Here is a 24,055-nt window from a genome sequence, read left to right on the forward strand (position 1 = left end):
GGCGGGCTCTATAGATGACATATACATCTGCCTCTGTACATAAAGAGAGAATGGGCCTCATTACGACCCAGGCGGTAAGTTACCGCCTGGGCCGTGACTTTACCACCATGGCGTAAACTACGTTTACGCCATGGTGGTTGGCGGACTTACCGCCCCATTCCGACCTTGGCGGGGCGGTAAGTCCCCAATCCCCATTTACCCTTCCCCATTCCCATTTTTGCCCCATAGGGCATAATGGGAGTGGGGAAGGCGTTAATTACGCCACCGTAAATTACGGTGGCGTAATTAACTCCATGGTCCCTTAGCGCCATGGATTTTAACACCTGCTAGAAGCAGGTGTTAAGTCCGCCATGGCGCTAAGGGACCTCGTACTCAGGCGGTAAGGGTCGGCGCTGTTTACGCCGCCGTAAAACCCTTACCGCCTGGGTCGTAATGAGGCCCAATGTCTCTCTGTTTCTGTTTTTTGCGGTTGCACTATTGCAGAGCCTTACTTCTCTGGGCATCTTATTCTGTTTATTGTTCGACTGTTGTGGTATCCAAAATATGGTCATTAAATCTGTGATTGTCAACACCTCTCTTGGCTGTATATTTCTGATTGAAGTGGTCTGGCGTGCCTCTGCACATTTCTATTTATGTAATATTTTATAGATCTTTAGCTTCCCTTTGTATTTAGTGATGTATGGATTCTCTAAGAATTGATTTATTTATTTAATCTGGCTCCCCCACTGGCTGCATGTTGAATGTCCTCACTGCAAAAGACTGATTCAATAGAGAGCGAGCCAAAGGATATAAATGTTATCTTTGGCAGGGGAAGTTCTTTTGTTTCTCCAGCATTGGATCTTTCATGGATTCACATGCTTGGAATATTCCCCGTCGTCAGGCTGGGAAACCTGACGACGGAAACCAGCCTGACGACGGGGAATATTCTAAGCATGTGAATCCATAAAAGATACCAATGCTGGAGAAATGGAGTTACAGGTAAGAAACTACTCCCTTACTTTGCTGTTGGATTTTTAGGGTTCACTGAAAGAATAACTAAAAGTATGATTCTTACTTGTTGCGTAAATATATGTGAATTTGTTAATTTCACAATAAATACAAGAGAATTTCCACAAAAGTACAAAAAGGGAAAACCGCATAGGGTGTCTTTTTCCAGCCCCCCTTTAGTTGCACAGATGGAACCACATCCGTTTGTTTCCATGGATGCTGTCTACTTCATCCAATTTTGATTTTTTTCTATTGAAGATCAGAATCTACCAGCTTTTAGCAGGTGCTTAAATGTGGCTGATTCCATGGGAATATAATTCCTTTCTTCCGGCATGAAAAGCACATGCTGGAGGGAATGCACTTCATTTAGTGTTGCACAGCGGATGGTGAGGGCGAAATCGGTGACTTAGGTCTATACTCCTGCTACACAGTACAAAACAATAAAAGTGACATGGATTGTAAACAACATGCATAAAACTGTTATGCTTGTTTTATACACCTTTCTTATGATGTGGGTCATAGAGAATGACTTGCATGGTGAGAATTAGGGTCACATTTTAAAAGCCCCGGAATCTAAAAGTAATGCGTAAAATCAAGGCTTTAATCAGGAGCAACTAGAGCATAATGGGCAACAGGACACCGACCACCACAAACCCTCGCCCATTATGGACACGCCAGCCAAGTGTAATCACTGAGCACTCCCCCAGCTGCTTGGTGCAGCTGAGGCAGGGCTCCTGGGCTGGCTTAAACGGTTAATGGGAAACATGCTTTCTGCATTGGTGATTGATAGGGTGTGTGAGTTGGGGTATGAGAAAGTGGTGGTGTTCTCGGATTCATTGAGTGGGTTACAGGCGATTGTGGCAGGGGATGGTGATAGGAAGGATGTGATTTTGGACATTAGGATGAAGATTGATCAGTGTGTGCGCGGGGGTATGGATTTGGAGTTGGCGTGGGTTCCCAGTCAGTGGCATTTTGGGAAATGAGTTGGTGCATCTGGCGGCGGGTGAGGGTATGAGGAGGGGAGCGATTGATGTGAGGTTGCCTTTGAGTGTGGATGAGGTGAAGGCTGTGATGGTGAGACAGGTCCTGGATGAGTGGCAGGAGAGGTGGGTGAGTGGGGTGAAGGGCAGGTGGATGTTCAGTGTTCGTGGGAAAGTGTCGGTGAAGGTGGATGCAGGGAGTTCAGAACGGAGGAGGGGGGAGGAGGTGATGCTGAATCGGTTAAGGATAGGTCATGTGGGGCTGAATGACTGTCTATTTCGAATAGGGAAGCGTGAATCAAGGGACTGTGCGGTGTGTGGGGTGCCTGAAACAGTGGGACATTTTTTGATTAGGTGTGAGAGACATGTTGCAGAGAGAGAATTGATGAGGGTTCGGTTGACTGCGTTGGGTGTGGCTGAGCTGAGTGGGAGGACTTTACTGGGAGGTGATGGGGAGAGAGGCAGGAGGAGGAGTAGTGTGATGTTGGATTTTGTGAGGCAGACGGGGAGGTGGGAGGAGTTGTGAGCTTAAATGGAGCTAAATAATAATTAGTGGGTACGGTGCACATCATCCTATAGGATGGGGAAGCGCCTGCGTGGGTCCGCCCACGCCTCCGATAATTAAGAAGAAGAAGAAACGTGCTTTCTCCCCAGTGCGCATTCTCAATGAGCCGTGCAAGGTCTGGGAGCGTTTTGATTCTCCAACCTTGCATGAACATTTGGGGAACTGCACGTTTTTGTGTGCTATGGGGTGCTGATGCACCTACACGCACGTACAAACTACGTGCATGGTCAGGAAATGCACAGAGCTTCCTGGTTTCTGTTCTTGTCTGTGGGATCCGGAGGATGTTTGTCACAGGAGGCACCATCAGAGAAGAGCAGCTTACGGACCAGTGCTCAGGAAAGTGTAAAATTGTATTTTGTATGTGTATGTTATGTATGTGTGTGTATTAATGAGCGAGTATCTAATGTATGGGTGGTAGGGTGTGTGTGATTGAGCGAGTAAATGCTGTTTGTGTGAATATGTATTTGAATGTTGTGCGAGTGGGCGAATTGGTATTTGAATGAGCTAGCGAATGTTGTGTGAATACTGTTTGAATGTGTGAATGTGTTTGAATTGGTTAGTGAATGCTGTTTGAATGTGTGAATATGTGTTTGAATTACGGAGTGATTGCTGTGTGAATGCTTTTTGGAATGCATGAATGCTTTTTGAATGCGTGAATGGTTGCTGTTTGAATGCTCTTCAAATGCGTGAATGTGTTTATGAATGAGCAAGTGAAGGCTGTTTGAAATTAATGTTGCGTGAATGAACGAGGGAATGTGTTTGAAGAGCGAGTAAATGCTTTTGGAAATGAATGCTGTGTGAAAATGTGTTTAAACGAGTGAGTAAATGTGGGAGTGCTTGTGTTGGGTTTGTGTCGACCTGGGAGGCTAATTTGGGTGGATGTAGAGGGAATGGGAAGACATATTTTTTAAGGGGCATCTGTGATACTGTATCATAGAAGCCAACTAAAAATGTCATGCCACAGTAAGAACTGGCTTGTGTAAGGGTGCCGAAGACAACTGACCAGGAGGTGTCATGGTGGTTGGCAACGACTTTTATTGAATTAAAAAACTAGCTATCTTTAACTCTAAGAGAGGTTTCCCTCCCTCAAACTAAAAACTAAAATATCTGTCAGAATGTCTGTAAACTGAAAAAGCCACCATCCTGAGTCAACACCCTACTACTGACCCTTACACTACAACTAGAGTGTTAATCAAAAGTAAAGTTCTCTCACCAGGAGAATGACTCCCTTCTCCTGGTGTCTTAAAAGAAAGTCTCTTGAGTACTTCAATCACTACCAGGGGGAAGGAACCCCTTCCCCTGGTCTTGGTTTACTCACAGTTCCAGAAGTAGCCAGGAGGAATTACTTCCTTCCACTGGCTTCTCTGGTAACGTTCAAGCTGAGTCAAGGGGGAATGACTCCCTTCCCCTAGATGTTAGTTTCAACAAAGTTCCAGTTGAAACTGCACGGGCATCTCTGGCTTCTGCTGTTCTCACTCTGCATACCTTCTTCCCGGTCTTTTCACTGACGGTGTAGATGCCGTTACTGGACCCCCAAGGTCCACCTCCCACTGGTCGTGCCACCGTCTTGAAGGTTCCAGTCACGTCCTTGACCAACTGCACAACACCAGGCAAAGGACACCCGACCTTGGTCTCTTGCCTTTGGGAGCAGATTGTTGTCGGCTTTCCCACTTCGTCCTCTGCGTCTCCTTTGAACTTCCCGGTCTGACCGGTCATTCATGTAAGTATTCAACTACCTTTTTCAAAGTCCTTTGTCAGTTTATATGTGTTTCTTAGGACCACTCCCGCCGCAGAAGTCTATATCGTTCCTGTATCTTCTCTGTGCCCTTCTTCATGGCTCCTATTGTCCACCTCGTCTCAGTACTGGTATTGCTGGTAATCTTCATACTTTGGGTGATCTTGTTTGTGCCAGTGCTAGAGTTAGCCATACTATCTGTATTGTTAGCAATCTTCTTCATATCAGTAAAATTGACTGGTATAATGTTACAATAACAAATAGAAGTGCTATCAAGGGTGGGGGGGCTGATGGACAGCTAGTAACAGGCTTGAGAGGGTTATGTTTGGGGTGTTGTGCGACCTTTTATCCAGGTGGTTGTCCTTATCCTTCCGAGGGAAGTGCCTCCCCATGAGGTCCTCCCACATTAAACTACCCTTAGGCGGAATATTGGGTAGTAGCCTCAGCTTCCTAGCTTCACAGGAAAGGACTCCCCCTGGGTAGAAGTGACAACACCTTGTGAATCATCACACTGGACTTCCTACACCATAATGCCCGTCTAGTCATGTAATAACACGTATCATGCTTGCTTCAAAAACAAGATAAAGCCAGCAAGAAAAGGGTTATTAAGTGGCTAGACTGGTATTTCAATGCAATCAATCTAGCCATTTCTTACAGTGTCTTGACATTTCTTTATTAGGCATGTATGATAAAGTAAGCATGATGAGCGTTATTACATTGCTTGACTGGCATTTTGTGTAGCCGGCCTAGCCATTTCTTAATGTTGAATAACATTTTCTCTTGGGCACCAATGATAAAGCAAGCCTGATGTGCGTTATTACATGGTCAGACTGGCATTTTGGTGAGCAAGTCTAACTATAATATCTTGCTGCCATTACTACTGGGCTGTAATGATGAAGCATAAATGAAAAGTGTTATTATATGTCTTGACTGGCCTGCATTGGAGCAGCCAGTTTTAACTTGTTTTGTAATTGTGGCATGGAATTTTTAATGGCAAAGCCAACAGGAGTATGTTCTCATGTGCCGGTACTGGCACATATTGGCAGAGCCAGTTTAGACATGTTTTCTTATGGTTTCATTACTGGCATTAAGTGCAAAGAAAACATGAGTATGTTCTCATAAGTGAACACTGGCATATATAGGTTCAGCCAGCATGGAAATATATGGGCCCAGCCAGCGTGAACATGTTTTTGTACTGGCAACTATTGTGGTGAAAAGCCTCACAAAAATGTGTTGTGAAATGCTCCTGTGCACTGTTGGTGACTTCGATCTATTGGATTTTTTCATGGCCTGACCTACTAAAGCTATTACACTCTGTCTGGCTTTTTACCCATTTCTCACAGAAAGTGTGGTGTATAATGTACCATTTCAACTAATTATTTTAAACAATTCTAGGAGAGAGAGAGTGGTGCAATTCTATCCCCACCACCCCATCACCTCACATTGTCCTTGGTTGGTTTGGGCTCCCTCACTATGCTCGGTCGCTCTTGCAAATTTCTGGGAAATATTAATACCCACCTATTAAAAAATTCACTGCAAACCAATAACATTAATTAATGCTTCACTTTTACACTATGAGGTATTTTACAGCCATTTTGAGGCAGAGAAGAAACATGAGATAGAATTGACATTTCGGTCATGTATTCCTCCTCTGACTTCAAAGTGCACATTTTTACACCAGCATAAGATTTTCATGTAGGAGTCAAAGGAATGGTTTCACATGGAATCCACCTTTTTTACCAGCTGATAAAAGCAGGTGGATTCCATAAGAATCCAAAGAAAGCATAAAAGCAGTTTCACCTGTATTTACTTGTTACTTTTGCACCTTGTTTTGTAAAAGTTGAAAAGTACATGCATGGGACCTAACAGCACCTGAGCGTTAAGTTTGGTCGTCCCATGCATGCGTGAACAAAAATTAACCATATAAGTGGTGGATATACTAGGGAACCAATATTTTGTAGGGCACAACTTTTAGTCCTTCCAGGTGCCACACAGGGTGTTGAACTGTTTTTCCTATGTGCTGCTGGAACTTTATCTAACATTCGCAAAGCCAGTAGTTTGAGCATTTACTGCTGTTTTTCTTTGCATTTTGCATTTATGGGCACCAATGTGCAAGGAAAAGAGTCCAAAGTTTCAAGGGATGATGCAAGGAGGGATGCAAGAAACTGCGAAGGACAAGGGAGGAAGCTAGTGAGAGGATTCCAGTGATAGTGAGGCAAAGAAGATATGGGCAGAAAAGGGTGAGTGGGAGGGTTAAAAAAGTGAAGCATGAGAGAATAGGTAAGGGCTTGCGAGTAAGGTCGTGAGTTGGAGAAGAATGAATGATGGTGAAAGAGGAAATATCTGCACAGGTGCCAGGGTGAGCGGGAGAGTAAGGGTGTAAGGAGAAAGGGTGCAAAGACGTAGTGACAGCATAAGGTGAGAGAGATATAGACAGCGAAAGGACAAGGAGAGTGAAAGGACAAGGAAAAACGGAGTGAAAGCTCTAGGAGCAACAGAGGGAGACAGAGCACAGAGAGGTTGTGACAGCCCACAGAGAGAGTGTGGGTAAGTGTGAAAGTGCACAGAGAGAGCGAGTGACTGCATAAGCAGCCTACACCACCAAGGTCTTAAATGCTGCTAGACCCTTCCTTTCCAAAAACAATTGCTTAAATGTTGCCCGAGCAATCATTGGCTCGAGGATTGACTATTGCAATGTCCTATTTGCAGGCACCTCCTCCAGAAACTCCAAGTTATTCAAAACAACACCCCCTGAGCAGCCCTGAATATCCCTAAAAGAGAGCACATCTCAAAAGTAAGAAGAGAGGCACATTGGCTGCCCATCCAAGAGCGTATCACCTTCAAAATAGTGTCCATCCACCATAAGTGCTTATCCAACACAGTCCCCCGTACCTCTCTCAGAAAGTAGGCAAAGCTCACTCTACTAGAGCCACTAGGACACCGTACAATGACAGCCTATTCTTACCTAAAGTGAAACGAACCAAATTCGGCGGCTCCAGCTTCCCCTCCCTAGCAGCCAAAGAGTGGAACCCCCTCCTCACCCTCCCCATCCACTCAGGGAAGAAAAATCATATTGGGTATTCTGCATATTGCTGAAAACACAACTGTTCTCCTAATCTGTAACACTGCCTTTGCCTGCTCCTTTGACCCAATAGTATTATGTCAAAGTTTTGAGCTTGTTACCCAAAAGTACTGTATGACAAACCGACTGCAAATAAAATGTACCTGTAACAGCGCCTCGGTGCCTCAGAGCTGTTTGCACACTCTATAAATTAAATAAATAAATCAAATAAATAAGGAGAACATGTTGGAGAATGTGATGGAACAAGTAAAGAGTGGGAGAATGTGACAGCTCAAAGTGAGAGGGTGGGAGTGTGACAGTGGAAGGAGAGAGTGTATGAGGTGAGCATGCAAGGAGAGAGAGAGAGAGAGAGAGAGAGAGAGAGAGAGAGAGAGAGCGAGCAATGAGTGAGAGCAAGAGGGAGGGGCAGGGGGAGATCAAGGAGAGAGACTGTACAAGGAGAGAGAGGTGCAAACAGTGCAATGAGATCTATAAAGTGCAAACAGAGAGAGAAAGAGGAAGCAGAGAGAGTGATAGTGCAGGCAGAGAGAGTAAGACACAACACGAGGAGAAAGGGAAACAGTAGAGGGGAGATGGGAGAGTGTGATAGTGCAGGGGGATAGAGTAGGAGAGTGTGACAGCACAAGGAGAGGGAGCGTGTAAGTGCAAGTTCAATGAGAGAGTGACAGTAAAAGGAGAGAGTGTGGGAGTGTGACAGTGCAAGAAAAGTGTGTGGGAGGGTGTGACAGGGAAAGGCGAGAGAGACAAGGCACACACACACAACCAGTCAGTCTCACATACAGACTCACACCTACACACATATACAAACACACACATCCAGTAGGACTCACACTGCGACCCATCCACCCACACACAGCTTAAAATACATTCCAACATGCATGCATACACATAAAAACACGTTATTTATGTTACTGACAACATGCACACATAGAACTCTATTTTAATTACCTTTAGATGTTGATTATGCAGACAAAATCAGTCAGTCTCATACAGAGATTCACTCACACATACAAACACAGCGTGAAAAACAGTATAACATGCAAGCATACACATACACTTTTTAAAAGATTTACTACACACACTATGAACACATATAAGCATGTATTTTACTTAACTTCACATGCTGCTGTTTTGGGGTCTTCTCACAGTCTTGGTTCTGGAGAGCAACCCCGTTTCACCCGTAGTGTCCGTTTGAACATGTTTTTGGGCCACTTCCTAAACAAATTCAGGCTTACTTCCATTTTTATGGAAATTGAGACAATCAGGAGAAGGGAAGCATTCTCCAGACCTTAGTTTGTTAGAATAGTGTTAGAGTCAGTTAGACTTAATCATTTGGACATTTCCTGATGACTGACGTGCACCTTAGTTATTTACCTAGGCAGTGAACACCCACATAGGAAGAGCAAAAAATAAGCCTTTTTCTTATCATTTAATAAAACACTCATTAGAAATGTCATTACTGTATCCACGTCCTCCTTCGGACCTGCCACAGTTTGCACATGTTTTCGGGACACTTTTCTGAAGGAATTCAGGCTCGCTTAAATTTTTATGGAAGCAAGACCTAATTCCTTTTGGAAAAAGGACTAAAAACACGTGTTGAACCGATGATGCCTTTATTGTGGAAATTGTGGGGCTGCTATTAGAGGCAGGGGCCACTGCAGTCCATGCTGTGACTGGCCAGAATCAGGGCACTCCCACTTACCCTGGGGCTCCCCCACAATGCAGGGGCTGCAAAGGCCTCTGTTTTACCATCGGGTGACCAGGCAAAGGAAGATTCACTATGTCAGTACAGGATGAAAGTATGTGATGTCAAACAACATTGCTGATAGGGAGAAACATTGTAAAACACCTATACGTTGGTTTAAATAGCCCATGAATAAAAACAAATACAATTTTCTGATTCAACATTTTCATGTCTTAGCAATTCCAGTTACTATGTCCACCAGATCCTACTTCTGCTAGCGCCACTTTTTGCGCCAAAACCAAACCATTAACATTACATCTTGTTTTAGTACGTATAAATCAGATAAAGTTGAAAAACTTTTATAAAAAACACCTTTAAGTTTTGTCACTGTATATTGTTTCTTCCGCAGTTATTTTTATTTTTTCGAATTCTACAGTATCGTTTATTTACAGCGCGACTATTACGTGGATGTTTGTATGGGTTGTCTTCCAACCTTTTGAATAAATGCAACATATGAACTTGGTGGAAGGTTGGAAGCAGAAGAAAAACATGTCTGTTTTATATTGACTACTTCTAATAGGAATTGAAGCTTGATCAAAAAACCCCACTGAGGGTTCTTCACAGAAGACCACTAGCTGTCCGGGTACGGATTATCCATACAATGAGGACAGAATATGTAGATGAACACCATTTTCGCCTTTACTTGAAAACTCAAGCAGGGACGTATCCTTTTCATAAATGAGAAGTAAGTTAGTTGTTTAAACGGAGCCATTAGAAAATGGTTGCATTATCTGTGTGCTATGAAACATACCAGAGAATCCACTCTCCCTGTAAAAGAGCCTTTCTTCACCAAAAACAAATACAAGTGCTCTGCAGCAAACAGTGCCATTAGGAAGACAGATCATTTTCTAGAGACGCACAAACCATTCCTTAATGCATTCCATGCTGTACCAATGGCCTATTTTCATTGACGCTAGGATAAGTTTCTTTGTGTATGTCTAATAAATCATGCAGAAGGGCACCTTTTTGTTATAAAAGTAGAGCGCTTCGTATAGTAGAGCCAATCAGTGTTTTGTTTTTTTAAAGATGGCATTTACTGCTTTGTCTTGACATTTTTATTACTATGACATGACCCTTTTTGCAATTGTGAAATGATGGGTGTAGGCTGCCTAAAGAAAATGTCTTTATTTAAAATAATTCACATTGGTGACATCACGCCTTATATTTTCTCATCTGGTTCTGGTTCCTCTGGAAGAGTAAGATTATGCATGTTAAAAAGGAATTTCATTGGTTGAAATTAAGGATCGTATTTTGTGTTTAGTGGCATATTTGCATATTGTAAACCTATATGTTACATTTTAATTAATATGTTGTATTTTTAATTATTCCATGTCAATCAATTGCCTTCTCCCACAGATTCCTTATATAGATAAATCATCCCTCAGCATCAGCTGCTTTTGGAAAACCTTGACAGGGGTGTTATTGCAGCTTGAAACCTCTTTTCAGGCTCTCGTGTGCCTACACTTTAGCACTCCTTGGCACAAATATTTTCGTGCATCTCTGTCCGGACCCAAGCGCTGCTGAGACTGCATCTCTAAAATGTCCATCACCGACCCGCTCGGTATTTGTGTGGGGCGGATGAGGGTGGAGTGTGATACAGAGCAATGCATTTGTCAATGAACCAGAAGCCCTTAAGGGAGTGCTCAGTGAAGTTGGCCCTGGTGAGTCTCCTATCAAAGTCTCAAGCCCATTCAACTACCAAATCACACAGAGGGACCCATCCTGGAAAAAAGGTTGACAGGGAAGGCAATGACACAAAAAAACAAAAAAGGTCTCAACCTCGCATTGAGTCCCATGAATTCTCTTCCTCCTCGTCCCACAAGAAGAAGAAAGACAGAACTAGGCGGGCGAAGGCAGACACATCTGAAGAAAATGGCAAGCTATACCCCTCACATATGGCATTAATGGAGGAATGGTATGAATTTAAGCAACAAATGCTCAATTTGTTCTCAAAAGCAGAGACCAATATGGTTTTGATGTCATCAGCGATTCTATCAAATTCCGTGCCGGAGACAACCGGCATGAGACTGTCAGAAAAGGGTCAGGCGAGACTCACTCAAAGCCGAAAGGAGAGCAAAGGTCGCCAGCCGCGGTGGGAGGCCTCAGTGTGTCTATGATGCCCACCGTCAACCTCACAGGATTAGGCTAGTGTTAAGACGGATTTCTGAACTTTGACTTGGTGGGCAGAGGTTCAGAAGGCCAGCCTAGTTTCTTGGAACAGGGTAACCTCTGGACAAGCCAGACCAATCAAGGTAGCTATGGCAGGCGGTCAAGACTAAGTCTCAGGAGGGGTGAGGGTGCCTGAAAGACCTCAATGAGCACACCTAGCAAGGACACTTCCAAATTACTCTCGGACAGGTGTATATATCAAAAATATAAACACATTTATTACAAGGCCTTTGTAACTCAACACACAGTAAAAGAAACACAGCAATCCTACTAAACCAACACAACACAATCAATACAAGATATATACAAGTCCAATGGGGTCTAAAGAGTTAAAAGCACAAAATATGTTCACAACCTAGAGGGGAAGGAAAATAGGCAGTGCATGTAGTCTTTAGTCCCCTTCAACATCAAACACACAAATTCAAACTGAAGGTGCCGGGTAACGCCAACCAAGCAACACAGCATTTGTGCCAAGGACTAGAGCAGCATTTATCGAGGGATTCACTAACCTACTCACGTACGACCGGAAGCGGTATGAAGTACTTTTCTGAATGAACTTTCTCTGGGCAACGTGCCGATTTATCAAGTTAACCTTGAAGTTAACAAGCATTATTGGAGGTACACACACAACAGTGGCCCAATCAAAAGTATTTACACTTCGGAACGGAAACACATGTTATTGTTTAAACAGGCCCAGCCTTGAAAAGGACCTGAGTGGGTTGACATGCCTTTTGGCTACCAGGAGGGCCACACATATGACTAATCTAGGTGTATCTAATAAATCAGCTCTAAAGTAGCTACTAATGGACTTTGAATAGCAATTTTTGGTTTGCATATAGTATACCGTGGAATGGGGATTCTTGTAACCAATTCGAATCTATTGAAATGAAACAGTCACACAAATACTGTATGTTAGCGCACATTCCATGCAAAATTTGGTTCTTTTTCTAACATCAAACACACACCTAACTAAGAGGCAGTCCAAACCCTAAGAAGCGAGGAGCCCAGTGCTCAATAGTACATGTAGTGCAGACGCACACGGTTGTTCCAATGGGCAAAATGGGGTCTCTTCCGGGGTCTCTAGCGGCTCAGGAAGGTGGGTGAGACGATGAAGAATAAATTACCACTATTCAAGGAGGACCTCCACTTGAAGGCATAGGTGATTCCATGGTTCGGGAATAGTTTGCTAGTTCACACTAGCAGTGGAAAGGAGAGGGACCCCCAGGGGCCACTCGTGCGTAATAATAGATGGAGGCGCTAGGGGCCATGGTTAAGGTTAGGTTTACTCACCGGCCCCAGGCGCACTGCGGCCCAAACTTTGCCAGTCGAGTCCACTTCAGTTGTGGGTTCTACTGCAGCAATATGAGTTCCGAAGACACAGTGAGGATTCCCAAACGGGAGAGTGGTGATTTCTCTGCTCCTGATGGATGGATCAGGCCAGTTTCACTGCAGCCAGCAGGCTTCAGAGGCAAGAGGGTCACAAATGCAGCGCACCTGCAAAGATCGTGGCTGTGACTGGGCAACACGGTAACCGTGTTTACTCCGGTCCTGGCGCACTCATCTCACTTCAGATCTGGGAATGCCAAGTGTTAGAAATTCAGTGTGAGGGTGCCGGGACACAGAACTAGCCATATACCAAGTTTTGAGGACCTCCTCGAAGCGACGGCAGAGACAGAGCAAAGGTCCTGTGTAAGCTGGTCAGCCCACTAGTTGGCCCAGGGACACTTCAGAGAAGGCTTACTTGCAGGTTTTGTTGAAGGTGCCGAGAATAGTTGGTCCCACTATTCTAATGGGTCGAAGCATCTTCGCAGCCCACCTGTAAGAGGATTCAATTCAACACTACAGCTAAGTCAATGCCTAGTCTGGGATACTGAATGGAAACCCTTATTGATATATCTTTATGTCCAGTTCATGAGTTCTGGATGACTACCCCTATATAACACCCCTCTCTTAGAATCCCCCTGACCCCACTGAGCCAAGAAGTAGTTCTGTTTTGCAAGTTTAAAAGGTTTATTTGAGAAATAAAACAAAATATAGATACCACGCTTTTATAATAAATTAATAATCGATATCGCCCTTATAAATATAATGTTAATCAACAATGGGTAATCTGACACTAGCACACTTCTTTATAGTCAATGAGGATTTAGTATAGGATGGATCAAGTAGCAAAAATACTTTTATGATTTCAAGGGAAAAGCAATGAGGAATAAAATGCAGTGCAGAAATACTTGAGATGATTTTAGCAAAAGATAAGATAATCACTTTTTCTCTGGCAATTCACCCCCCTCCCCTATACAATGTAAGAAATGGAAGTAGATGGAAAGAGGAGCACACAGTTCTCAGGAATGCAATCAAATACAATACGAAATTCAGTTCCCCACCCCAGCAAGCTTAGAGAAAACTGGTATGAGTTTTAAAACACAGGCTCAAGTGCTTTGAATGTGGTGGCAATGAAGTGAGAAATATGCTGAAAATGCTTTTAATTCCCTTTAGGAGGTTCAGGGTGAGTGAGAGATACTTGGGATGAGCTCAGGCTCATCTTAGCAATGATTCAGGGATGGGCATTAAGAGGCAAACAAATTTTTACCAAAGGAAAGCAAAAAGCTGCTATCTTTTTACAGGTAAAGAAATCAGGCCAAATTGCGGCAAAATTCGCAAGTGCGTGAATCGTGATTACGGCAAAACTATAAGGAGTAGCAGGTCGGTTTTAGAATCGTTGGAAAGCTTAGATTCTAAGCTTTCAGATGCAAGTTAAATCAAGTTCCTAGGACACACGGTTCCAGAGATATGAACGATTTTGTAAAGGTCGTCTTTCGGATTTAAAGTAAACTCAAAATGACAGGTGACAGCTTGCAGCTGCAGAATTGACAGGTGACAGTTGTGCAGCTTTAAAAATGACAGATGACACGATTTCTAGGAGGCTGTTCTACTTAGGTTAAAATAGTTTGGATTAGATTATTTTAACTAAGAGATTGGTTCTGCACAGTTCTGCTAGGTACTCGCAATATAAATTTGAAATAGGCCTCGCCACGGATCTGGTCAGGTTTTGGATTGGATTCCGGTTCTGGTCTCGGCACTTCACAGTGATCTGGGTCAGCTCTCTGGTTCTGCTCACAGTGGTCTGGGTCACTCTGGATCTCTGGTCTGGTCTCTGGCAATTGTGCTTGGCAAAAGAATTCAAACAGCTCACTGGAATAGTTGCAAATGATTTTAAGGTTGCTGAGGCCTGCTGAGAAGAGTTCTCAGTTTGTGGGTTTAGGCCCTTGCTTTAAGTTCTGAAGTAAAGTTCTGGTCTTTGGAGATTGATGGATTTGAAGTCTGGATCTCTGGATGTGAAGTCGTCGGTCAGCATGCTCCGCAGCAAATGGAATTGAATGTCTCTACCTGTCTCAGCAGTCTCTTTTTATGTGTTTTGAAAAGTGGGTGTGTGCGTTGGTCATAACTAAACCTGCCCCTCTCACTTGTCATTGGCCCAATTCTCCCCTCTCCCATGATTGGGGGAAGGAAATGTGAGTCAGAGTGATGCTGTAGGTTTTATGGTCAGAGGAACCTCCCCTTGTCAGATTGCACACAAATCTATTTCTGACCCAAATACATATTTATCTATGTACCATTTTTCTAATATTGTAGGTCCAGTTAACATATTTTCTGTAGCACCAAACCATCCGATCCCTGTCTTTGTACGATGTCGTGTCCACTGATGACAGAATTCTCCCCTTTTCATCCAGATAACGACCTCTAAACCTTTCCAGATTTTGTAGGCACACAAAACTTCATTCTGCCAGATGTCTGCTGGTGTTCAGTGAGATTTTTGGATGTGGTGCAATGTTTGAAAATAGGCATTTTGAGCTGGCTTTCAGAGAAACCAAAGGTAATTTGAAAGCGTTTTTTTTTTTTTTTTGCTAACAGGCGCTGCTGTTTTACCTTTGGCACCCATTCCACTCATGGTACCCTGGCCCATCATGCTCGCACTGGTGGGTGGAAAGTTAGGCAACCATTTTGGTGTGCGCACAAACTGCGTGGTTCTCCTGGATTCTGGCGCACATGTGGGCTTTTTGGCCATCTTGGATTTTCTAAGCCCACAGCACCAAATGTTGCAGCATGATAGCTCAAACGTGGGTCAGGACACCCAACACACCTAGGGCGACCAGATGCAGAGGGCTCCCACGGGACGACAGCGGGCTCAGGGTGCCAAACCTTCCAGCAGTTCCTCGACTTGGCTTCTTAGTTTCAGGATACTTGGATCCTATCCTTCGTTCAGTGAGAACTCCAGAGATCAACATGGTATGGGTGTTTTCAGCCTCCTCTTATCCAAAGTTCCCTTCACGCCAAAACGGAGAGGACCCAATGGGACATCTGCTCACAAACACACACTCCATACGTGGACAAATCATGGACCACGATGGTCCCAGTCATTCACAGCACTCCAGACTCTCTGGCACCCAGGATGTGTATTGGGGACAGACACCCAGCCCACATCCTGGAGGCACACAGAAAAGGCATGCACAAGCCCGCGAAATCTTGGCGTTTCTTGGGAAAATGCATGTCCAAATAAGGACTGACCCAGGTCGACTCAACCTGGGGAAGGCAAAGGGGCAAGATGACCAAAGGACAGGACAAAGAACCTTGTGGCATGGCTGTTTTGGAGCCAGGCCACCTATTTGTGCCAAACGCGGTTAACGTGGTTTAAATGGCAGGAAAGGGTTAAAATTATATGAAAAGATTAGCTGCCACCAGCCCTGTCCATGACAAATCTGCACATCTCCCATACAATCCTACAAGAGTATCTAGGGTCTTTGTTATTGACTAGGAGACTGTAAGGTACATTGTGAACTTGTTACAAAAAAGTTGCAACATTGGAAAAGGACTAAGGGAAACAAAGTCTCCCAGCACTGACCGTTTTAAGGGCATGTCAGTTTCCCGATAAAAAGTGAGCCAAAGCCCAGAGGAGTGCAGCTGAAGGCTGTGCTTCTCTGGCAAAGTCCGACTAAGGTGTATTAACAGCAGCAAAACATTTGGGGGTGTACTACTGGAGGGAAAATTACATATAAAATGAAATCTTTGCTAACACTCGCCCTTCCCAGACTAAGTACAGGGGGATTTAATCTCCACCTGCATGAGTCTCATATTCAGGCTGGTTAAACATTCTGGACAACCCATCAGCATTGCTATGTTGGACACCTGGCCTATTTCTTTTTTTATTGTAATATTTAGTTTACATAAACCTTTATTACAAATTATTTCCAAAGCTCCTCATGCTACTAGTTATATTGTCAACCTAAGATCGTGTCCATGTAGTCCACTACTGTACAGGTTAACATCTCATTCTGGCCAGATAATATCGACAGCCACCAGTCTTCCATGTTGTTGTTCATCGGAGCAAATTTCCCCCAAAAAAAGCATCTTTGCGGAGCTACCTGTATACATTCCGTGATCAGACGTTTTGAAGACTCTATTTCAGTTTTACAGTATCTGCAGGCGTTGTCCACGGTGTCTTTGTCTTGTCTAACCCATAGCATTTCTTTACTTTTTAATACGTTAAGACGCAGTCTTAGAAATTGGTCACGATGATGGCGAGAAGGAAATTTCGTCAAGTATTTCGGCTGTCGATCTAGGCTATTTTCTACCGCTCCCAAGGATATTGCCGTACTCATTTTGGCTCTTTCCTCTGAGTTTTTAATCCAACTCCATCTTTTGAACTTTATTTTTGCTAGTTGCGGATGATCCATTAAAGAGTCTGTTGTTATGTCTGCCGCTTCCAAAATCTCTTCTATTTTGGACCGCCATGCTTTCAGTAAACCAGTGTGAGGGAAATGCAGAGATGGTGCTAGAATATTACAGGCGGCCTCTGGCTTTTTTAAGAGCATTTTCCTTAATAGTGCCATCGCTTTCCATGTCGTTGTTCCATAGAGGGCATCAATTCCCAATTTGTGGCGTACTGCAGTCATTGAGATGTATCATGGCAGGCGTAAGACTTTTCGCCAAAATAGACTTTCCAAGTAAGGCCAGATTTTTTCATCGAGATTTCTGGCTGCTTCAGCACAAAAGTTAAAGATGCAATCACTTTTTGATGATAAAATAACAAGATACTCTCTGTGCAGTTTTGCACCTTGCAGAGCAAATGTAGTCATTCAATGTATTCTTGGTGCCATGGCCATTCTCGAATTGATTTGTTAAATAACACTCCTAAGTATCTAATTGATGTAGACATTTCGAGAGGTTTGCCAGAGATGTGCCATTTAAAGTTTTTATTTTGCGAGCCAGCCAGTGAGCCCATGGCCATTATTTTGGTTTTGGTAGTATTTATTTCAAGTTCATTTTCGGCAAAGTATTTTGAAGGGTAGTTAGAAGTCTCTGTAGACCTATCTGCGTAGCGTCCATCGGAACTAGATCATCAGCGTGGGTGGCCCAAGTTATGGTTTGCCAATTTACTTTGGGAGGAAAGCATTTGACGTCTGCCATAGCTCAAGGAAGATCAGCGATGTACAGCTCAAATTGATTTGCAGCTAAAGGACACCCTTGCTTTACGCCTCACTGTGTCACACTCATTTGTCAGTTCTCCATTGTTATTTGGGCGTACTCAAATGGATGTATTAACATGCAGAGCCCTCACTGGATGGAGAAGATCAAGGTGGCATCCCACTTTATAAGTATCTTCCATAATAGCTCCTGGTTGATGGAGTCAAAGGCTTGGCGCATACCCAGAAAGGCCAGAAATAGATTCCTTTTTTCTTTTAGAGCCTCCAATTTTAACAGGTTCAATATTACAAGGTTCACCTCCGTCCCTATGCCTTTAGTGAAACCAGTTTGTAGGCCCAGATTGCCACTTTTTTATGCAAGAAAGAGGCAAAGACCTTCGCAATCGTATCTAGAAGAGCAATCGAGCGGTAGTTGGAAGGGTCCGCACGATTTCCCTTCTCGAAGATGGGTACCACCACCGCCCTTCGCCAGGACACTGGGATTTCTTTTCTGTTGGAAATTCTTCTGAACAAGACCTGCATCAGGTTTTGCCCAAATGTCTTTGTTTGCCTTTCACATGATATTTGAGATGGAATTGGGTCCAGCGGCTCGTGAGTTCTTTAGGTGTTGTAATGCTCTTGCGATTTCGTCAGAGATTTTGCATACATTCCATGGGGCCGAACACTCGGGCATGTTTGTGTCCGTCGTGGATGCCATACCTTTGTATAGTAAGGTAAAATGTTTTTTCCAGGAGTTTGCCGTTACTTCGTTGAACTTCATAGTGTTACGCTTTCCGGCTCAGTTAGTCAAAATTGCCCATATTTCCCTGGAATTATGTTTTAGGATAAGTTGCAACATTTGTTCTGCCCGTTCTTGATCGCGAATAATCGCGAAGGACTTTACCCAGTTCGATATAATTGTCGGCGTGATTTAATGGCAATGTCAGTATTTGGTCCAACAGTTTTCTTTAAGCGCCTAATGTCTCTGTGTAAGGTATTTTGTTTGCATTCACTACTTGGGTGTAGTTGTGTTTATTCATTTTAGCCTCAGAGGCTTTTCCGCTTGGTTGAGTTATATATTGCGTCAACAAAGGAACATAGTCTACCTGGGATATATCATTGGTTTGAAATGTCTCGAGATCTTTTAGTACCTCGCTTGTTTGTGTGCCATTTAACCTTAGTCTGTTATCATCAGAGTTGACTGCGATGGGTACTGAATACTTCTGAGAGGAAACATCACATTTCATTTCCCAAGTCAATTTAAGTATGTCATGATCGCTGTTTGAATTTTGTATTACATCCTTCTGTTTCATTTTGGGAAATAGGTTATTCTATGTCCATATTTAATCTAATGTTCTATGGCTTTGGTCTCGATGCCAAGTGAAGTTTGCCGTTAGATCTCCTTTAATGTTTCCATTTATCATTGTACAATTTCTGCATTCCAGAGCACTTTTGAGCTCCTGGCCTCGATCTAATTCATCCAATTGAGACGTAGAGGCTTGGTTTTGATGTGAAGGCGTTTTTCTCTCGAAACAAGAGTAATTAGTGTCCCCGCAGATGATAATTAATAGTTTCTGCGCAGACAGCAAGTATTTGTTGGTCAATGCGGTTACAGACTTTATATATTTTCTTGCAGAAATCATAGCCGGGTTCCAATAGGAAGACTTTTCATACGTTCGAGAGGATCAGTCTCTCGAGATTCCATCAATGTTCCTTGGACAAAGATATTTGGATTTGTGCTTTATATTATTTCCCACAAGTTATTTATTTTTACCATTGTTAGAAGTCTGGAAATGGGCGCCCCAATTTGTTTTTCCCTGCTGGATTCAGTATTATAGTATATCCATCTTTTACTGGTGCATCACGAAGCCAGGTTTCTTGTAGACAGATGGCAAAGTTTTCTTCTAAACATGGTGAGAATTCATTGAATAGATGACTAAAGCCTCTCGTATTCCAGCAAATTAGACCACATTGGGTATCATCTTGTGGTCATGATGGCTATTGCTTCTGCGGCTGGAACCGGGCCTGTTTGTGTTGCAATGTGGAATGAGCAACACATTTTGTGGTTGACTGGTTGTTATTCAACATTGACCACAAGGTAGCACGCTGTCGTTCATTTGTTGGTGAGTTGGATTTACCACTGCCAGTATAGTCATCCTCATTTGTGTTGCCAGTTTCATCTTCAACCAAGTCAAACCCAAAAAATAAGAGTTCATCTTTTGCATTCAATAAGGGTTTTTTCACTGCTTTCGAATTGATGTGAAGCAGAACTTTATCTGAAAATCCTTCTGATATGTATTCGACTAGTTTAATATCATCTGAGGTTATTGTTCTGAGCGTCAGAACACAGTAAAGTAATTTCATTATGTTTCAGCGATTCAGATTTACTTCATTCTCATCAGTTTGTATGTTCTTAAGCCTCAGTTTTGATCTATTTGGACCGACATTGATTTTCTTGTTCCACGTCTCATTTCCATCCGCTTTGCTTTACATTTGCAGTTGCATAGAGGTTAATTTGGGGATTAAAGATTACGCGGATGTCAATTTTGCATCTCTAGCCATTTGTGCTGAACAGTGTCCATTGCTTGCTGATGGATTTAATGGCTCTGCAATGTTCTTTGCCAATTGTGGTATGAGTATCTGGACAAGGGCCAGCAGTGGAGAGGTTACCGGTGTAGGTTTAACTTGTGGTTCTTTAGTTGGATTTTTGACGATCGGTCTTTGAGATGCTGGCCCATTTCTCTCATCATCTGTGACTTCATCTTCTTCGATGGAATAGGTTGAGAACTCGCACAAGTCAAAAGACGGCGTGGATCCACAGGAAGATATTTCATTTGACTCTAGTCGCAGTCGCTTGGATGGAATATGTGCTATTTGAGGTAAATTCTTCTTGGCGTCCCTTTGAGTTGCTATGTCTTTATTTTTTTGAGAGGCCGTCGTTGTTGGATTTCGTGCAAACAAACCTTGTTATGGAGGAGTAGACCGATTTCTTATACATTTCCTTGTGTTTGATTTGGAACATTTCAGTGGTTTTTCTTTGCTTCGAGTAATTTCTTTGTTTGAATTTTGTTTTTTCTTCAAAGCTAGGTTTTTTTCTTCAATCACCAGGGTTTTTGTAGGGCTGGAAAATATTCCAAATAGATACAGCCCATTTTGGGTGGAAGGTGCAGTACCACCTGACACGCTAGGCATCATAGGTAATTTTGCAGTGGGAACAACATCATTCCACTACAGTTGAATCTTTCCGATCTGAGTCTTCTGAGTTGGCAAATCCCTGCTCCCTTCAGAAGTGCTTAGTTGTGGAGTCTTATTAAAGTCACCAGAGGTTTGATTCAGGACTATGAGAGTCTCTGTTACGTTGGCCATCCAGTGATTTGAATTTGGGTGCTTTTGATTCCCGATTTGCTCAGATTCGCAAGCAGTCGCTGCCCTTTTACTTCTTAAATTAGGGATTTGTGTGCATAATTCTTTTGATGTATCAGCCGGCAATTGTGAATTTCTCTCAATGAAAGGTCTCGTACAAATACATTCCTGTAAACATGTGTATTGCTTTTCGTTGTGGCGCATCCATTTCACTATTTCCAATATGGCTTCCATTAGATCATCTTTAGCTCCTTCATGGCGAGAGCACTTAATCTGTGTTGCCATCCTAGAGTGAGTTCTAATTCTCTGTCGAGTCTTAATTGTAGAGTCTCATTGCAGCTTTCGATCTTCAAGAGTTTTGCTGAGATGTTTGTTAGCATTGTGCTTGGTCCTTGATGGTTTCATTCAAAGATTTGTATAGTTTTGCGAATGGAATGAGCGCCAGAGAGGATGCTGCAAGTACATTATTATGGATTTGCAGCGTGGCTGCAGACGACAGATTTGTTTTGTCGCCAATGTCGGGCACATTAGACGAAGTCTTCTTGGTGACCCGTTCAGGTGTTTTGGGGGTTTCCAAGTTTGGGTTTCCATTGGATTGTCTTTTTTTATTTGCTAGTGAGCTGGAACTTCACTCGTCCGAGTCATTTATGTTTGATTCCAATGGTGATTGAAAAGTGAAAATTGATCTCCTCCTTTTTCGTGGCATCGGCGATAGAATCAATTGTGGTGTACTTGCCAGACTTTGATGGTGATCATTCCTCCTAGGCAGAGGCTTTCCTTTGTTGGCAGTTCGAGGTTCATCTTAGTTTTGTCTTTACTTGAGATGTTCTTTGTGGTATTTAGAAAACTTGCGTTTAGTTTGTCTTTAACAGTTAGGAAGTCTGCCTTTAGTTGCTCTGTTCGATGTGCTTCCCGAGCTGCCAAGTCAAAAAAGGATGGTCAATTGTTGTGGTGCAGAGTTATGAGACTTGCATCCGACATTCCAAGATTGGTAGAAAGACCTGGGATACTTTCATCAGTGCATTTAACGGACTGATTTGTTCATTCGTTCTTGGGGGAGCCCCTACACTTCTTTGCTCTCGTTATATCAAAGGCCTCTTTGCTAGCCCCTATCATTTGCTGAGAGGGTGAAGGAAGCTGGGAGCTGATTGAAACCTGGTCCTTGTTTTCGCTATTCTGCTCGTTAACCAGAGACCCAGATTCTCATCTAATTAACAATTCAGCAGCTGTGCCGGTAGTCAAACAAGATTTGTTTTGTTGTACAGGCTCTGTTTCACCAGCATGAATTTTGGATAGATAAGATTTTTGTCCGATGTGTGGCAAAGGAATTTGTATATTCATTATCTCAGTATCGGTAACATACATCGTATGGTGATGAAAACAACGCCAGATTTATTTCCACCATGTTGTCATTTAAGGCATTCGATGCTGCCGCTGAGGCATTGTCAAGTTGTGCCTGCATAACCTCCTTGCCCTTCCCCGTCGGGGTTGCTATTTCATCTGGCAGTAAATTCACGGTGTTAACGGTGGGCTGCATATTAGTCCTCATTGCCATACCTGCAAGTAAAGACAACGTAGGAAGTCCTGCCTTACTAGATTTCAATCCGTCAAGCAAGACAGACACAGGGTGACAGTTTGCAAGTGCGTTTGCTTCGCTTACCTCGTTCGTTCTGTATGGTTGCAGGTTTGGATGTTGTCCTCAGTGTAGGTAAGCGGCGCTGTAGCAGGGATTTGGTTTGCGTCAGTGGTTCGCTCTCAGCCGCCATGGTCGCGTCCTTGGCAGACTATACAAGGGGGAGCCTGGATTTAAAGCAGTATTCCACTCAAATTCAAAGACAAAGTCCTAACACAGAAATCGCGTAGCTGCAGCTCTTCCTCCACTGAAACACTGAAGCAGACTGAACAGACTCTGAACTGGACACCTGGTCTATGTTCAATAGTGAAGTCAAAGCCTTGCAGACTTATGGACCACCTGAGCAACTTTGGATTCTCTCCCTTCATGTTCATTAGCCACTTTAAGGGCTTATGGCCAGTTTGCACAGTGTAGTGAGTCCCATAGAGGTGTAGGGCTTCAGGTTCCTTAGGGCCCACACAACAGGGAAACATTGTGGACCATCTGAGCTCTCTGTCCTTAAGCTGGCGGCTAATGAAGCCAATAGGGTTTTCCTTACCCTTCTAATCTACTTGTGATAGTACAGCTCCTATCCCAGTGTCAGAGGCATCTGTCTGCACAATACAAGGTCTTTGGTAATCAGGGGCCCTGAGGACAGGGGCCTGGCACAAGGAGTCTTTTAAGCCATTGAAGGCATTTTCACACTCTTCAGACCAAGTTACCTTCTTGGGTTTCTTTGGAGTGGTGAGAGCAGTCAGAGGGGCAGCTATGGTGCCATAGTCTGCCATGAAATTTCTGTAGTACCCAGTGAGTCCTAAAAAGGCTCTCACTTGGGTGTGAGTAGTGGGGTAGGCCAGTCTTGTACTGGGTAGAGGCTGTATCCACCCTCCACCTACTTCATGTCCAAGGTAGACCACTGATCGTTGTCCAAACTGGCACTCACTGGCCTTTATGGTCAAGTGGGCCTTCTGAAGAGCCTGTAACACAATCCTAAAAGGTTTCACATGGTCTTCCCAGGTGGCACTGAAAACTGCTATATCATCCAGATATGCAAGGCAGAATTAATCCAACCCATTCAACACATGATTCACAAGCCTCTGGAAAGTGGCAGGTGCATTCTTCTAGCCAAAAGGCATTACCCTGAACTGGTAAAGACCCTTTGGTGTTGAGAAAGCTGTCTTCTCCTTGGCATGTTCTGCAAGAGCTATTTGCCAATAGCTTGCAGTGAGGTCACGTTCGCTGAGGTATTTGGAGTCACCCAAAGTATCCACAAGCTCATCTGTTCTAGGCAAGGGGTATGCATCTCTCCTGGCGACAGCATTCAGAGCCCTGTAATCCACACAGAACCTCAACTCAG

The 24,055-nt window shown here is 43.5% G+C and overlaps 1 protein-coding gene across 4 annotated transcripts in view; it reads left to right on the forward strand.

Annotated features, from left to right (window-relative positions):
• PUS10 (pseudouridine synthase 10) overlaps nt 1–24,055 on the forward strand; it is a 1,772,971-nt gene that overhangs the window by 1,523,288 nt on the left and 225,628 nt on the right. For all 4 annotated transcript variants that reach the window (XM_069608030.1, XM_069608029.1, XM_069608031.1 and 1 more), the window contains one exon: nt 9,614–9,756. In XM_069608030.1, coding sequence (XP_069464131.1) covers nt 9,614–9,756 — 143 coding nt within the window. The remainder of the gene's footprint in view (nt 1–9,613; nt 9,757–24,055) is intronic.

The sequence above is a fragment of the Ambystoma mexicanum genome, chromosome 4q, assembly GCF_040938575.1.
Source record: "Ambystoma mexicanum isolate Mex_15411 chromosome 4q, UKY_AmexF1_1, whole genome shotgun sequence".
Lineage (NCBI taxonomy): Eukaryota > Metazoa > Chordata > Amphibia > Caudata > Ambystomatidae > Ambystoma > Ambystoma mexicanum.